This window comes from Haematobia irritans, chromosome 2 (assembly GCF_050003625.1).
Source record: "Haematobia irritans isolate KBUSLIRL chromosome 2, ASM5000362v1, whole genome shotgun sequence".
Classification (NCBI taxonomy): Eukaryota; Metazoa; Arthropoda; class Insecta; order Diptera; family Muscidae; genus Haematobia; species Haematobia irritans.
Window position 1 is genome coordinate 10,066,635 of NC_134398.1, and position 18,083 is coordinate 10,084,717.

Here is an 18,083-nt window from a genome sequence, read left to right on the forward strand (position 1 = left end):
TTTTTACAAAATTTTCTATAGAAATACAATTTTGACAACATTTGCTATATAAATAAAATTTTGACAACATTTGCTATATAAATAAAATTTTGACAACATTTTCTATAGAAATAAAACTTTGACAAAATTTCTATATATGAATAAATTATTGACAAAAATTTCTATAGAAATAAAATGTTGACAACATTTTCTATAGAAATAAAATTTGGCATAATTTTCTATAGAAATAAAATTTTGACAAAATTTTCTATAGAAATAAAATGTTGACAAAATTTTCTATAGAAATAACATTTTGACAAAATTTTCTATAGAAATAACATTTGACAAAATTTTCTATAGAAAGAACATTTTTACAAAATTTTCTATAGAAATAACATTTTGACAAACATTTCTCTAAATTTTAATAGATTATTTTTAGCTTGAGTGGCAACCGTGTATCTGATACCAAACTCTTAGCTACAGACAGTTGAATGTCAATGTCGTCATCGTCCTGGCTATGATACAGGAACAAACTACACCAAAATTATCTACCCATGCCATCGTTATTTAGGATAGAAAACTTGTCAACTACTTTTAAGACAATTGACCGGCCAGAGGTTCGTTTTAAGTTTTCTTTATTTATTAAAATAAACAATATTTATTAATTTACAAAAATTAAGTACAAAAATCTATAACTATATATTGAAAAGATTTCTTAAAATCATAGTTTACGTTATTAAAAATAAAAATCTTGAAATCTCAAGGTAACTCTGCCTCTCGATTTTCTCTAATTATCACAGGGTGTTCCCTTTATCAAATCACGATTGGTGCCTGTCAATATGCGATAGTTTACAGCAGCGGGATCTAATTTCTTATACAAATAGGTTGGCATTTTATCAGACAATACATAGAGGGTACCCTCCGGATCGATCTTCATATCGTTGGGGAACACCAAGGTATGTGAATCTGAATCAATTAGACCTTGATTATCCGTTGTATAAGGTTTTTTGGTATTCCAACAGGCAATTGCATCCTTATTGACTTGGGTGTAGAATATAACATCAGTCTCCAGATCGTAAACTTCGGCCGTGGATTGACCATTCATGCCACGATCTCCTACATATTTGAAATCATAATAAGCCTCGGGAGAGGTGACATGCGATTCATTTTGCAAAACCTTATTGGAGACCATAAACTCTTTGGTACTGGCCAAGGCATGGAAATAAATATCTTTTGTATTATCCGATTTCAAAGGACCAACCGCCATGCCGAAGACACCATCGGTCCATTGGAAGTTTACACCGCCCACATTAAAGTCACCATGCAAAGGATCGAAATGGAAGAAATTATGTTTAACACGATATGAACGATTGTCACGGAACGAATAGACTATAACACCATAAGCACCCAAATCAGGAATATAAGCATAAGCATCTGAGCATTCGGAACGTTCTGAATCGACAATCTGAAAAAGAGAAAGCAACATTCATACAGAAAATTCATAAAAAAAAGAAATTTTGAAGACACCTACAATGTTGGCCAGGAAACTATCTTCTTTCAATTGACCTTTGGGTATGGGGACACGGCGTACCAGTTTATCAGTTTTCAGGTCATAAATTACAATAGCATTTGGTGTAACCTGCTTTCCTTCACCCAAAATATCTGCCAATCCTGTATCCAAGACCCAGAGTCGATCACATTTATCGGCTTGTATACGGAAAGTGGAAATAATGGTGGAGTTATCTTTGAGTGGGCAACCTTTTTCATCTTCACATTTATCTGTGGGTACCATGTTGGCCTGCCAACTTGGATAGGGGCGTAGTTTTGGACTTTGCTCAGATGTATTCAATTCCACATAATTTAAACTAGCTGCAACTCCAGATTTCCATCTAAAAGTAAATATTTAAAACGAATGTAATGAAATAAAGTTTTATAATTATAGGCAGCGGCTACTATTATGGTTTTCGTAGCGAAAAATATTTTATGATAAATTGTAGGAAAAACTAGCATAGTTTTTCAATAAAACAAAAAATTGCCTCATTATAGTTTTTCAATATACGAAAACTTGTCTCACGACAATTTTTCTATATACGAAAACTTTTCTCATGAACATTTTTTTTATAAACGAGAACTTGTCTCCCGAGAATTTTTCTATATAAGAAAATTTATCTTACGGCAATTTATATATATACGAAAATTTGTCTTACGACAATTTTTCTATATACGAAAATTTATCTCACGACAGTTTTTCTATATACGAAAATTTGTCTTACGACAATTTTTCTATATACGAAAATTTATCTCACGACAGTTTTTCTATATACGAAATTTTGTCTCACGAAAATTTTTCTATATACGAAAATTTGTCTCTCGAAAATTTTTCTATATACGAAAATTTATCTCACGACAGTTTTTCTATATACGAAAATTTGTTTTACGACAATTTTTCTATATACGGAAATTTATCTCACGACAGTTTTTCTATATACGAAAATTTACCTTACGACAATTTTACCTATAGAAACACTTGGAAAATTTTTTTATAAAAAAATATTGTCTCATGATAGTTTTTCTACGACAAGAAAATTTGTCTCACGACAATTTTTCTATATACGAAAATTTGTCTCACGACAATTTTTCAATATACGAAAATTTGTCTCACGAACTTTTTTCTATATATGAAAATTTGTCTCCTGACAATTTTTCTATTTACGAAAATTTATCTCCCGACAACTTTTCTATATACGTAAGATTTGTCTCACGACAATTGTTCTATATACGAAAATTTGTCTCACGACATTTTTTCTATATATGAAAATTTGTCTCACCACAAGTTTTCTATTTACGAAAATTTGTCTCACCACAAGTTTTCTATTTACGAAAATTTATCTAACGACAGTTTTACTATATACGAACATATATTTTACGACAATTTTTCTTTATACGAAAATTGATCTCACGACAGTTTTTCTATATACGAAAATTTGTCTCACGACAATTTTTCTATATACGAAAATTTGTCTCACAACAAATTTTCTATGTACGAACAATTTTTCTATATACGAAAATTTATCTCACGACAGTTTTTCTATATACGAAATTTTGTCTCACGAAAATTTTTCTATATACCAAAATTTGTCTCTCGAAAATTTTTCTATATACGAAAATTTGTCTCACGGCAATTTTTCTATATACGAAAATTTGTCTTACGACAATTTTACCTATAGGAACACATGGAACATTTTTTTATAAAAAAATATTGTATCATGATAGTTTTTCTACGACAAGTTTTCTCTACGAACACAATTTTTCTATATATGAAAATTTGTCTCCAGACAATTTTTCTATATACGAAAATTTGTCTCACGACATTTGTCTCCTGACAATTTTTCTATATAAGAAAATTTGTCTCACGACAATTTTTCTATTTACGAAAATTTGTCTCACGACAATTTTTCTATATACGAAAATTTTTCTCGCGACAATTTTATCCATAGAAACACTTGGAAAAATTTTTTCTAAAAAAATATTGTCTCATGATAGTTTCTCTACAAGTTTTCTCTACGAAACCTTGTCTGAGAAATAAAATTTTGACAAATGTTTGTATAGAAAGAAAATGTTGACAAAGTTTTCTATAGAAATAAAATGTTGACAAAATTTTATATAGAATTAAAATGTTGACAAAATTTTTTATAGAAATAAAAAATTTAGACAAAATTCTCTATAGAAATAAAATTTTGACAAAATTCTCTATAGAAATAAAAGTTTGGCAAAATTTTCTATAGAAATAAAATTTTGACAAAATTCTCGATAGAAATGAAATTTTGACAAAATTTTCTATAGAAATAAAATTTTGACAACATTTTCTGCAAAAATAAAATTTTGACAAAATTTTCTATAGAAATAAAATTTTGACAAAATTTTCTATAGAAATAAAATTTTCAAAAATTTTCTATAGAAATAAAATTTTCACAAAATTTTCTATAGAAATAATTTAATAGTAAAATGTTTGTCTACGAAAAATAATTATTTAATAAACAAATCATTTCTCAAGATAGGTTTTCTATATACGAAAATTTGTCTCACGACAGTTTTTCTATATACGAAAATTTGTCTCACAACAGTTTTTCTATATACGAACATTTGTCTCACGACAATTTTTCTGTATACGAAAATTTTTTAATTTTTTTATATACGAAAATTTGCCTCACGAAAATTTTTCTGTATACGAAAATTTGTGTCACGACAAATTTTCTGTATATGAGACAAGTTTATTATAAGTTTCTATAAAAAAAACTTGTCTCATGATATATTTTTATACCCTGGTTATTGCAAATAAACGAAATAAATAAATAAAAAATAGCATCACGTTTTTTATTATTATTTGGACCATAGCCAGACGTGGTATTATTGATGTCACTGATTTTAATGAATGAATTGTTGTTGGCATTTATTTGTTTGTGACGCCAATCTTATTCATTTACCAGGTCAGGTTCTTTAGAGGCTCTAATGACACATTTGAAATGTGCGAAAAATATGTGTTACGAGTTACAAACCACAATTGTTTAATGTTTTAAGTTGTACTCAGACTGGTTGGTTTTGTGGTTTTATTGTTTATTTATAAATCTTTCGAGGTTTCCAAGATTTTAAAGTTGGAAGATTTTTTTTGGCTGTTTGTTGGCTTTTAGTTGCTGTAATTATTGTATAATCGAAATGACAATTACTGAATGATTTCTTTGGAATTCATGATCATCGTTCAAGCTGAAGTCATTGTATATAAAATTTTTTTCATGGTCTATAGATAATTTATTGTTTATTTTTTATTTGGAGAATAATTAACGGTTGTATTTCTGTAATTTTTGTCATTATTTTCTAAAAACAGAATGTGCATCTTAAGGTCGATGTTGGCAATACCGGTTTCAATAGTTTTCCAAGATATCTCTAAATAGAAACTTTTTTCGGTTTTAGTAAATAACTGAACTTTATGGAAATCAAAAATTTCGAAAGTTTATAATTAAAGGAAAAGCAAATAAGTATAATTCATTCCATGCAACTGGTATTTGCAATTATATAATGAATAAATTATCACACAATATAATGGAATTAATAAAAGAATAAACTCAAAGTTTTTTTTCAATATATTTTTAAAACGAAGTAATTAGTTGTCAGTGAAAATCGAATCGATCAGTAAGCTGTAACGAACTGTTCGAGTGCAGATATATGAATTCAATTGTTTAACTGCTGGTACGGAATAAAGGGTGGTTGATATGTATTTCATCTAGCTGACAGATTTTGATTTTGACAAAATTTTCTATAGAAATAAAAGTTTGACAAAATTTTCTACAGAAATAAAATTATGACAAATTTTTTTATAGAAATAAAATTTTGACAAAATTTTCTATTGAAATAATATTTTGACAAAATTTTCTACAGAAATAACATTTTTGACAAATTCTTCTATAGAAATAAAATTTTGACAAAATTTTCTATAGAAATAAAATGTTGACAAATTTTTCTACAGAAACAAATCGACAAAATTTCCAATAGAAATTAAATTTAGACAAAATTTTCTAAAGTAGTAAAATGTTGACAAAATTTCTATAAAAATAAAATTTTGATTAATTTTTTTTTATAGAAATAAAATTGTGAGAAAATTTTGTATAGAAATAAAATGTTGACAAAATTTTTTATAAAAATAAAATTTGAGAAAATTTTTTATAGAAATAAAATTTTGGCAAAATTTTCTACAATAAAAAATTTACAAAATTGCCTATAGAAAGAAAATGTTGACAAAATTTTCTATAAAAATAAAATTTTTATAAAATTTGTCTATAGAACTAAAATGTTTAGAAAATTTTCTATGGAAATCAAATTTTGAGAAAATTTTCTATAGAAATAAAATTTTGACAAAATTTTCTATAGAAATAAATATTTGAGATAATATCCTATAGAAAGGAATTTTTGACAAAATTTCCGATAGGAACACAAATTAGACAAAAGTTTTCTATAAAAATTAAATTTTGCAAAATTGTTCTATACAAATAAAATTTTGACAAAATTTTCTATAGAAATAAAATTTTGACAAAATTTTCTATAGAAATAAATATTTGAGATAATATCCTATAGAAAGGAAATTTTGACAAAATTTCCGATAGAAACAAAAATTTTGACAAAATTTTCTATAGAAATAAAATTTTGACAAAATTGTTTATAAAAACAAAATTTGAGAAAATTTTTTATAGAAATAAAATTTTGACAAAATTGTTTATAAAAATAAAATTTGAGAATATTTTTTATAGAAATAAAATTTTTAGAAAATTTTCTACAGAAAAAAATTGACAAAATTTCCTATAGAAATTAAATTTTGACAAAATTTTCTAAAGCAATAAAATGTTGACAAAATTTCTATAAAAATAAAATTTTGATTAATTTTTTTTATAGAAATAAAATTGTGAGAAAATTTTGTATAGGAATAAAATGTTGACAAAATTTTTTATAAAAATAAAATGTGAGAAAATTTTTTATAGAAATAACATTTTGACAAAATTTTCTACAGAAAAAAATTGACAAAATTTCCTATAGAAATTAAATTTTGACAAAATTTTCTAAGGCAATAAAATTTTGGCAAAATTTCTATAAAAATAAAATTTTGATTAGTTTTTTTATAGAAATAAAACTGTGAGAAAATTTTCTATAGAAATAAAATGTTGCCAACATTTTTTATAAAAATAAAATTTGAGAAAAATTTTTATAGAAATAAAATTTTGGCAAAATTTTCTACAATAAAAAATTTACAAAATTGCCTTTAGAAAGAAAATGTTGACAAAATTTTCTATAAAAATAAAATTTTTATAAAATTTGTCTATAGAACTAAAATTTTTAGAAAATTTTCTATAGAAATAAAATTTTGAGAAAATTTTCTATAAAAATAAAATGTTGACGAAATTTTCTATAGAAATAAAATTTTAACAAAATTTTCAATAGAAATACAATTTTGACAAAATTTTCTATAGAAATAAATATTTGATATCCTATAGAAAGGAAATTTTGACAAAATTTCCGATAGAAACACAAATTTTGACAAAAGTTTTCTAAAAAAATTAAATTTTGCAAAATTTTTCAATACAAATAAAATTTGGCAAAATTTGTCTATTGAAAAAAAAATTGACAAAATTTTCTATAGAAATAAAATTTTGACAAAATTTTCTACAGAAATAAATATTTGAGATAATATCCTATAGAAAGGAAATTTTGACAAAATTTCCGATAGAAACAAAAATTTTGACAAAAAAAAAATAAAATTTTGATTAATTTTCTATATAAAAAAATTTTGACAAAATTTTCTATAGAAACAAAAAGTTGGCAAAATTTTCTACAATAAAAATTTACAAAATTTTCTATAAAAATAAAATTTTGACAAAAGTAATCTATAGAAATAAAATTTTGAGAAAATTTTCTATCGAAATAAATTTTTGAGAAAATTTTCAATGCAAATAAAATTTTGAGAAAATGTTCAATACAAATAAAATTTGGAGAAAATATTCTATAGAAATAAATATTTGAGATAATATACTATAGAAAGGAAATTTTGACAAAATTTCCGATAGAAACAAAAGCTTTGACAAAAGTTTTCTATAAAAATGAAATTTTGCAAAATTTTTCAATACAAATAAAATTTGCCAAAATTTGTCTATAGAAAAAAAAATTTGACAAAATTTTCTATAGAAATAAAATTTTGACAAAAGTTTCTATAGAAATAAAATTTTGACGAAATTTTCTATAGAAATAAAATGTTGCCAAAATTTGCTATAGAAATAAATATTTGAGATAATATCCTATAGAAAGGAAATTTTGACAAAATTTCCGATAGAAACAAAAATTTTTGACAAAATTGTTTATAAAAATAAAATTTGAGAAAATTTGTTATAGAAATAAAATTTTGACAAAATTTTCTACATTAAAAAATTTACAAAATTTCCTACAGAAATAAAATGTTGACAAAATTTTCTATAAAAATAAAATTTAATAAAATTTAGACTAAAAAATCCCTCATTCCATTTTCCTATGCAAAATTTTTTAAAAACAATAATTGTTTCAGATTATTAATTTCATCTACAAGAATTCAAGGTATGTACATTTATAATTCGTATATTTTTGGTATTCCCATAAAATTCCACGTACTTCCACATATTCCTATTTCAAAATATAGCAATGCATTTCTAGCGGAAATTTCAGGTAGATCTAGATTAGAAAGAAAATGTTGACAAAATTTTCTATAAAAATAAAATTTTTATAAAATTTGTCTATAGAACTAAAATTTTTAGAAAATTTTCTATAGAAATAAAATTTTGAGAAAATTTTCTATAAAAATAAAATGTTGACGAAATTTTCTATAGAAATAAAATTTTGACAAAATTTTCAATAGAAATACAATTTTGACAAAATTTTCTATAGAAATAAATATTTGATATCCTATAGAAAGGAAATTTTGACAAAATTTCCGATAGAAACACAAATTTTGACAAAAGTTTTCTAAAAAAATTAAATTTTGCAAAATTTTTCAATACAAATAAAATTTGGCAAAATTTGTCTATTGAAAAAAAATTGACAAAATTTTCTATAGAAATAAAATTTTGACAAAATTTTCTACAGAAATAAATATTTGAGATAATATCCTATAGAAAGGAAATTTTGACAAAATTTCCGATAGAAACAAAAATTTTGACAAAAAAAAAATAAAATTTTGATTAATTTTCTATATAAAAAAATTTTGACAAAATTTTCTATAGAAACAAAAAGTTGGCAAAATTTTCTACAATAAAAATTTACAAAATTTTCTATAAAAATAAAATTTTGACAAAAGTAATCTATAGAAATAAAATTTTGAGAAAATTTTCTATCGAAATAAATTTTTGAGAAAATTTTCAATGCAAATAAAATTTTGAGAAAATGTTCAATACAAATAAAATTTGGAGAAAATATTCTATAGAAATAAATATTTGAGATAATATACTATAGAAAGGAAATTTTGACAAAATTTCCGATAGAAACAAAAGCTTTGACAAAAGTTTTCTATAAAAATGAAATTTTGCAAAATTTTTCAATACAAATAAAATTTGCCAAAATTTGTCTATAGAAAAAAAAATTTGACAAAATTTTCTATAGAAATAAAATTTTGACAAAAGTTTCTATAGAAATAAAATTTTGACGAAATTTTCTATAGAAATAAAATGTTGCCAAAATTTGCTATAGAAATAAATATTTGAGATAATATCCTATAGAAAGGAAATTTTGACAAAATTTCCGATAGAAACAAAAATTTTTGACAAAATTGTTTATAAAAATAAAATTTGAGAAAATTTGTTATAGAAATAAAATTTTGACAAAATTTTCTACATTAAAAAATTTACAAAATTTCCTACAGAAATAAAATGTTGACAAAATTTTCTATAAAAATAAAATTTAATAAAATTTAGACTAAAAAATCCCTCATTCCATTTTCCTATGCAAAATTTTTTAAAAACAATAATTGTTTCAGATTATTAATTTCATCTACAAGAATTCAAGGTATGTACATTTATAATTCGTATATTTTTGGTATTCCCATAAAATTCCACGTACTTCCACATATTCCTATTTCAAAATATAGCAATGCATTTCTAGCGGAAATTTCAGGTAGATCTAGATTAGAAAGAAAATGTTGACAAAATTTTCTATAAAAATAAAATTTTTATAAAATTTGTCTATAGAACTAAAATTTTTAGAAAATTTTCTATAGAAATAAAATTTTGAGAAAATTTTCTATAAAAATAAAATGTTGACGAAATTTTCTATAGAAATAAAATTTTGACAAAATTTTCAATAGAAATACAATTTTGACAAAATTTTCTATAGAAATAAATATTTGATATCCTATAGAAAGGAAATTTTGACAAAATTTCCGATAGAAACACAAATTTTGACAAAAGTTTTCTAAAAAAATTAAATTTTGCAAAATTTTTCAATACAAATAAAATTTGGCAAAATTTGTCTATTGAAAAAAAATTGACAAAATTTTCTATAGAAATAAAATTTTGACAAAATTTTCTACAGAAATAAATATTTGAGATAATATCCTATAGAAAGGAAATTTTGACAAAATTTCCGATAGAAACAAAAATTTTGACAAAAAAAAAATAAAATTTTGATTAATTTTCTATATAAAAAAATTTTGACAAAATTTTCTATAGAAACAAAAAGTTGGCAAAATTTTCTACAATAAAAATTTACAAAATTTTCTATAAAAATAAAATTTTGACAAAAGTAATCTATAGAAATAAAATTTTGAGAAAATTTTCTATCGAAATAAATTTTTGAGAAAATTTTCAATGCAAATAAAATTTTGAGAAAATGTTCAATACAAATAAAATTTGGAGAAAATATTCTATAGAAATAAATATTTGAGATAATATACTATAGAAAGGAAATTTTGACAAAATTTCCGATAGAAACAAAAGCTTTGACAAAAGTTTTCTATAAAAATGAAATTTTGCAAAATTTTTCAATACAAATAAAATTTGCCAAAATTTGTCTATAGAAAAAAAAATTTGACAAAATTTTCTATAGAAATAACATTTTGACAAAAGTTTCTATAGAAATAAAATTTTGACGAAATTTTCTATAGAAATAAAATGTTGCCAAAATTTGCTATAGAAATAAATATTTGAGATAATATCCTATAGAAAGGAAATTTTGACAAAATTTCCGATAGAAACAAAAATTTTTGACAAAATTGTTTATAAAAATAAAATTTGAGAAAATTTGTTATAGAAATAAAATTTTGACAAAATTTTCTACATTAAAAAATTTACAAAATTTCCTACAGAAATAAAATGTTGACAAAATTTTCTATAAAAATAAAATTTAATAAAATTTAGACTAAAAAATCCCTCATTCCATTTTCCTATGCAAAATTTTTTAAAAACAATAATTGTTTCAGATTATTAATTTCATCTACAAGAATTCAAGGTATGTACATTTATAATTCGTATATTTTTGGTATTCCCATAAAATTCCACGTACTTCCACATATTCCTATTTCAAAATATAGCAATGCATTTCTAGCGGAAATTTCAGGTAGATCTACATACCTGACATTAGACTAAAAATTCCCTCATTCCATTTTCCTATGTAAACGTTTTTAAAAACAATAATTGTTTCAGTTTAATAATTTTATCTACAAGAATTCAAGGTATGTACATTTATAATTCGTATATTTTTGATATACCCATAAAATTCCACGTATTTCCACATATTCCTATATATTTCAAAATTTAACTAGTAACAAATTCTACTGGGAATAATGTCATCTATGTAGCATATTGTTGTGACAACCACAACCAAAACTAACAAAGAAAACTTTTGACGTCCATCATGATTAGTGGTTATTTTCGTTTTGGCCAAAATTCAGATTAACAGAATTAATTGATTTCAAAATAGCGAATCATTTGCTATGGCCGAGGCGGCATTTGCGATGAGGGGTTTAATAAGTTGAGAGAAATATAAAGTGGATGAACGAACAACCATATATAGAATAATAAACATTTCAATTTTTTTAAGGTTTTGGGTGGAATTATCATTTTTTCGGGAATGATCACGAGTTATTTTCGTTCTACGATGGTTAGTTGAGGAGATATGGGCAACAAAAAAATTTATATAGTAAAAATTTCCATATTTTCAGGATTTGGATGGAATAATTCGGCTTTAAGCAGTTTAAGAAGTAAAATCCTGATATCGGTCTATATAGGTGTTATTTGGAAGATCGGAACATAACCTAACCTAAACGTTCAAGAACCCAAATTGAAAGATCGGTTTATGTGTGAGCATGAAGTCGATAAATAAAATCTACCAAAAATAATCTTTTAAATTTGGAGAAAATTTTATCAAAAAACTTATTTTGAACAATTTTATTTCTATACAAAATGTTGTCAAAATGTTATTTCTATAGAAAATTTTGTTTATATAGAAAATTTTGAAAAAAATTATTTTTATATATATTTGTCAAAACTTTATTTTTACAGAAGATTTTGTAACAGTTTTATTTATATAGAAAACTTTTTCAAAATTTTATTTCTATAGAAAATTTTTTCAAAATTTTATTTCTACAGAAAATTTTGTAAACATTTTGTCAAAATTGCATTTCTATAGACAATTTTGTCAAAATTGTATATCTATAGCAAATTTTGTCAAAATTTTATTTCTATAGAAAATTTCGTCAACATTTTATTTCTATAGAAAACTTTTTCAAAATTTCATTTCTATGGAAAATTTTGTCAAAATTTTATTTCTATAGCAAATTTTGTCAAAATTTTATTTCTATAGCAAATTTTGTAAAAATTTCTATAGAAAATTTTGTCAAAATTTTATTTCTATAGAAAAAAATTTCAAAATTTTATTTCTATGGAAAATGTTGTCAATATTTTTTTCTATAGAAAATTTTGTAAAAATTTTATTTAAATAGAGAATTTTGTCAATATTTTTTTCTATAGAAAATTTTGAAAAAAATTTTATTTATATTAAAAAGTTTGTGAACATTTTATTTCTGTAGAAGATTTTGTCAAAGTTTTATTTTGTCAAAATTGTATTTCTATAGAAAATCTTGTCAAAATTGTATTTCTATAGAAAATTCTGTCAAAATTTTATTTATATAGAACATTTTGCAAAAATTTTATTTCTACAGAAAAATTTAAAAAAATGTATTCCTATAGAACATTTTCTACAGAAAATTTTGTCAATTTTTTTCCATAGAAAATTTTGTCAAAATTTTATTTCTATATTTATATAGACAATTTTGTAAAAAATTTTGTAAACATTTTATTTATATAGATTTTGTCAATATTTTTTTCTATAGAAAATTTTGTAAAAATTTTATTTATATTAAAAAGTTTGTCAACTTTTTATTTCTATAGAAGATTTTGTCAAAGTTTTATTTCTACAGAAAATTTTGTAAATATTTTATTTAAAATTTTGTAAATATTTTATTTCCATAGAAAATTTTGTAAATATTTTATTTCCATAGAAAATTTTGTCAAAATTTTATTTATATAGAACATTTTGTAAAAATTTTATTTCTACAGAAAATTTGTAAAAAATTTATTTCTATAAAACATTTTCTACAGAAAATTTTGTCAATTTTTTCCATAGAAAATTTTTTCAACATTTTATTTCTATAGAAAATTTTGTCAAAATTTTATTTCTATATTTATATAGACAATTTTGTAAAAATTTTATATAGAAAATTTTGTTAACATTTTTTTATAGAAAATTTTGTAAAAATTTTATTTATATAGAAAATTTTGTCCAAATTTGATTTCTATTGAAGATTTTGTCAAAGTTTTATTTCTATATAAATAAAAATTTTATTTATATAGAAAATTTTGTCAAAATTTTATGTCTACATGTCCTATGGAAAATTTTCTACAGAAAATTTTGTCAATATTTATAACCTGCGCCACAATGTGGAACATGGTATTATAAGTTTGTGCATATGTTTGCAACACCCAGAAGGAGACGATATAGACACATGGCGTCTTTGGCAATAATGCTCAGGGGGGTCCCTGTGTCGATCTAGCCATGTCCATAAACCTTTATATATAGCACCCAACACATTGGACTGATTTGATATGCTATCGAAAATGCGGATCTACAAAGTGGTGCAGGTTATAATATAGTCGGCCCGCCCGACTGTTGACTTTCCTTACTTGTTTTTTTTTGTAAAAATTTTATTCCTATAGAAATTTTTCTATAGCAAATTTTGTCAATATTTTATTTCTATAGAAAATTTTGTGAAAATTTTATTTCCATAGAAAATTTTGTCAAAATTTTATTATTATAGAAAATTTTGTCAAAATTTTATTTCTATAAAAATTTTGTCAAAGTTTTTTTTTCTATAGAAAATTTTTTAAAAATTTTATTTCTATAGACAATTTTGTCAAAGAATTATTTCTATAGAAAATTTTGTCAAAGTTTTATTTCTATAGAAAATTTTGTCAAAATGTTATTCCTATGGAAAATTTTCTACAGAAAATTTTGTCAATATTTTTTCTATATAAAATTTTGTCAAAATTTGAATCCTATAGAAAATGTTGTCAAAATTGTATTTCTATAGAAAATTTAAAAATTTTATTTCTATAGAAAATTTTGTAAACAATTTTATTTCTACAGAATAATAAAAATGGTATTTTTATAGAAAATTTTGTAAACATTTTATTTCTACAGAAAATTTGTAAAAATTTTATTCCTATAGAAAATTTTCTCAGAACTTTGTTTAATACAGAAAATTTTGTTAAAGTTTATTTCTATAGAAAATTTTGTCAAAAATGTTATTCCTACACTCATAGAAAAATGTCAGCTAAAAACAGCAGTCGATGTCTGCTGTTATAGTTTTGTACTTCAGGGCCAAATGAACAACAATTTATAAAATTTTTAGGTTATAAATTTTTCCCCAAAGCATATTTAAGAACCAAAAGTAGTTTTTGGTATATTTTTGCACTGTAATATACTTACAAGCTCCTAAATACGATCAGCAAACATTTTGTTTGCTGTTATGCCTCACTTCTATAAATATTCGGATTTTTGGTCAAATACTATAAATATTCATAAAATATTGTTTTAATTATGTTAGGATAGCTCCTAAGTTGACATTTTTATTTGTTTTTGCCTAAATAAGACATGTTTTAGTGTAATCGAGCATTAAAAATAGCAGGAAATGTTTGCTATTTCAGCAAACACCGATTGCTGGCCCATTTTTCAGCAGACTTTCTGCTGTTTTTAGCAGACTTTTCTGCTAAACCCTACTAACAAATTTCTTTGGGTGTATACAAGATTTTGTCAAAATTTTATTTCTATAGAAAATTTTGTAAACAATTTTATTTCTACAGAATAATAAAAATTGTATTTAGATAGAAAATTTTGTAAAAATTTTATTTATACAGAAAATTTGTAAAAATTTTATTCCTATAGAAAATTTTCTCAGAACTTTGTTTAATATAGAAAATTTTGTTAAAGTTTATTTTTATAAAAAATTTTGTCAAAAATTTTATTCCAACACTCATAGAAAAAAGTCTGCTAAAAACAGCAGCAGTTTATTTTTATAAAAAATTTTTGTAAAAATTTTATTTTTGTAGAAAAAATTGTCAAAATTCTATTTTTAAAGTAACAATTTTCAAAATTTTATTTTTATAGAAAAAATTGTCAACATTTTATTTCTACAGAAAAAAAGTGTCAACATTTTATTTCTCCAGAAAATTGGAAAAAATTGCAAAATCTACCAAAATATTAAGATTTGTACGACTGCGACTTGAGCAAAATCTGGAGTATCGACATATTTGAAATTGTGAGAATTTGAATTTTTAATGGTAGCCTAATTTTTTGCATTTATAATTTGATGTATATTGTTTTCACTTTTACTTTTTCTTTAAATTATTTAAATATTTATTGTTTTACCACTATCAGTAGATGACCATCGTCACTTGAATACTCGTAGTAAAATTGGTGGTTTCATCGTTGCTTTTTGTTTGTGTGCTTTATTCCAGCAGCTGGTGGTCGGAACCAACTATTAAATATTCATTGGAGGGATAGAAATGAACGAAACAAGATTTCAATACAAAAGCATATGCATTTAAAAAAAATGAAGAAATCAAGAATCACAAATACCCGCTAATTATACAAAAAATGTTATGGTAATTTAAAATGGTGCCATTAGAATGCAAAACCATTATTGTATGTGATTTTGTTTCAATTTATAAATATTTTTGATTTCAGTAAAGGAAAAAAAAGACCAAACCCACCAACAACATATACATTTTATTAACCGTTACCCTCGGTCCCGCCATATCCAATTCTTCCCATATACATTTGTTTATGCATATATCTGTCCGTCTGATCTGGACTTACCTTGGTACAGTGATAAATAATTTGTTATTCCATTTCTCCACACCTAATGGTAAATTATTTTCCACCACATATTGACCTGATTTTAGGGCTTCGCTTTCCGCTTCTTTCGTTGGCCAATCGAATGCCAATTGCTTCCAATGAAATTTTTCCTCTAATTTAGCTTGAACAGACAAAACACCCACACCAAATACACACAACACTAAAGTTAATAATTTCATTTTGTTTTTTTAATTCTTTTGCTGTTATTTATTTATTTTAATGTATTTAATTTTGTTTTTTAAAATTATATTTTTTATTTTTACAGAAAAGCAATCAAATCTACCGTTAATGATTGCTGTTAAAACCTCCCGTGTGGAAGCTTGATCGAAACTGAGTGTTTAAGATCAACGCTTAAAGCCTTTTAAACTCCAACCAATTGATGCGAAAACAAACCAATGAGACATACTCTACAGTGTAGAGTCCACACAGAACATGACTTTAGTATTACGAATATAAGAAATATAGAGAGGCAGAATAACAAAAATGAGAAATATTTATTGTTACTCAAATAGTGACGTTTTAGTGTTGACGTACTAATACGTCCACTGGCCAAATAAATCTGCCTCGGGTAACGAAAAACATAGTGACGTTAAAGTGTCAACTCAGTGGGCAATATCAGTGTTTATAAACTGTGTTATAAAGACCATGAAAGCAAATGTAGCTTTATTTTAAAAAATTTTAAATAAAATATTTTACCAATTGCAACTTAATATAACAAAAATTATTATCGTACGAAAATATCACCTTTCATATGTTTTGAAACCTAAATTCTTTAGATTTATATAGTGGACAATTATGGATTATTCTAATCCGTCTAAATTGGGATTATATCGAAATAAACACTAATATTAATAATATTTATTGTCTTTTATGAATTCAAAATAAAATTAATTAAAAAACAAATATATACAGCAGTAAGTTCGGCCGGGCCGAATCTTAAATACCCACCACCATGAACCAAATATTAGGGTTTCCTTTGAAATTTCAGGAGGGCTTGAGGACACTTCCCGAAGATAAATTTAAAGATTTCACCTATGAGGACTATATCAGATTCTGGATTTATAAGAACCATTTTTGTTTGAGTTTTAGAGGAATCATTATGATGATTTTTTAATTAAAATTTTTAAAATTTTCAATCATTGACTTAATTAACTTAATGTTTCTATCATGATTAAAAAGTTAATTGTATCAATTAATTTATTAATTAAAAAAATTTTCAACTTCAATTAACTTTTTAATTGGAAATATTTTGGTGATATTTTTTTCTGTGTAACATCTCTTGTAAGTGTGCAAGAAAATTATAAAATAACGTCTGTAGAAGTAAAATCTGGAAATTTTACATTGAGTTTCAAGCAATTTGCATGATCAGTGCGCCTTCTACACCCTCAAGAAGTGAAGTCGGTCTATGTTATATGGAGGCATTACCAAATGGACCGATAAAAACTTAATCCGATACACGTTTTTGTGAGCCTAAAATACCAGAATATTTACAATTTCAGGCAAATCAGATAAAAACTACGGTTTCTAGAAAGCCAAGGAGTTAAATCGGGAGATCGTTCTTATGGGGGCTATACTAAAATATGGACCGATACTCACCGTTTCCGGCACACCTCTTTATGACCCGGAAATACCTCTAGATTTCCAATTTCAGGCAAATAGGATAAAAACTTCGGATTCTAGAAGCCTAAGAAGTAAAATCGGGAAATCGGTCTATATGGGGGCTATACCAAAATATGGACCGATACTCACCATTTTCGGCACACCTGTTTATGGTCCTAAAATACCTCTAGATTTCCAATTTCAGACAAGTTGGATAAAAACTACGGTTTCTATAAGCCCAAGACCACAAATCGGGAGATCGGTCTATATGGGGGCTATACCAACATATGGACCGATACTCACAATTTTTGGCACACGTATTTGTGGTCCTGTAATACCTCTAGATTTCCAATTTCAGGTAAATTGAATAAAAACTGCGGTTTCTATAAGCCCAAGAAGTAAAATCGGGAGATCGGTCTATATGGAGGCTATACCAAAACGGGGACCGATACTCACCATTTTTGGCACACCTCTTTACGGTCATAAAATACCTCCAGATTTCAAATTTCAGGCAAATTGGTTAAAAACTACGA

The 18,083-nt window shown here is 24.0% G+C and overlaps 1 protein-coding gene across 1 annotated transcript; it reads right to left on the reverse strand.

Annotated features, from left to right (window-relative positions):
- Positions 1-597: 597 nt before the first annotated feature.
- On the reverse strand, positions 598-16,298 carry yellow-c (L-dopachrome tautomerase yellow-c). The gene is made up of 3 exons (XM_075293329.1): positions 15,913-16,298; positions 1,511-1,868; positions 598-1,444 (listed from the first exon to the last, which is right to left on the reverse strand). The coding sequence occupies exons 1-3, from the start codon at positions 16,128-16,130 to the stop codon at positions 767-769; spliced, it is 1,254 nt and encodes a 417-aa protein (XP_075149444.1). The 5' UTR covers positions 16,131-16,298; the 3' UTR covers positions 598-766.
- Positions 16,299-18,083: the final 1,785 nt, after the last annotated feature.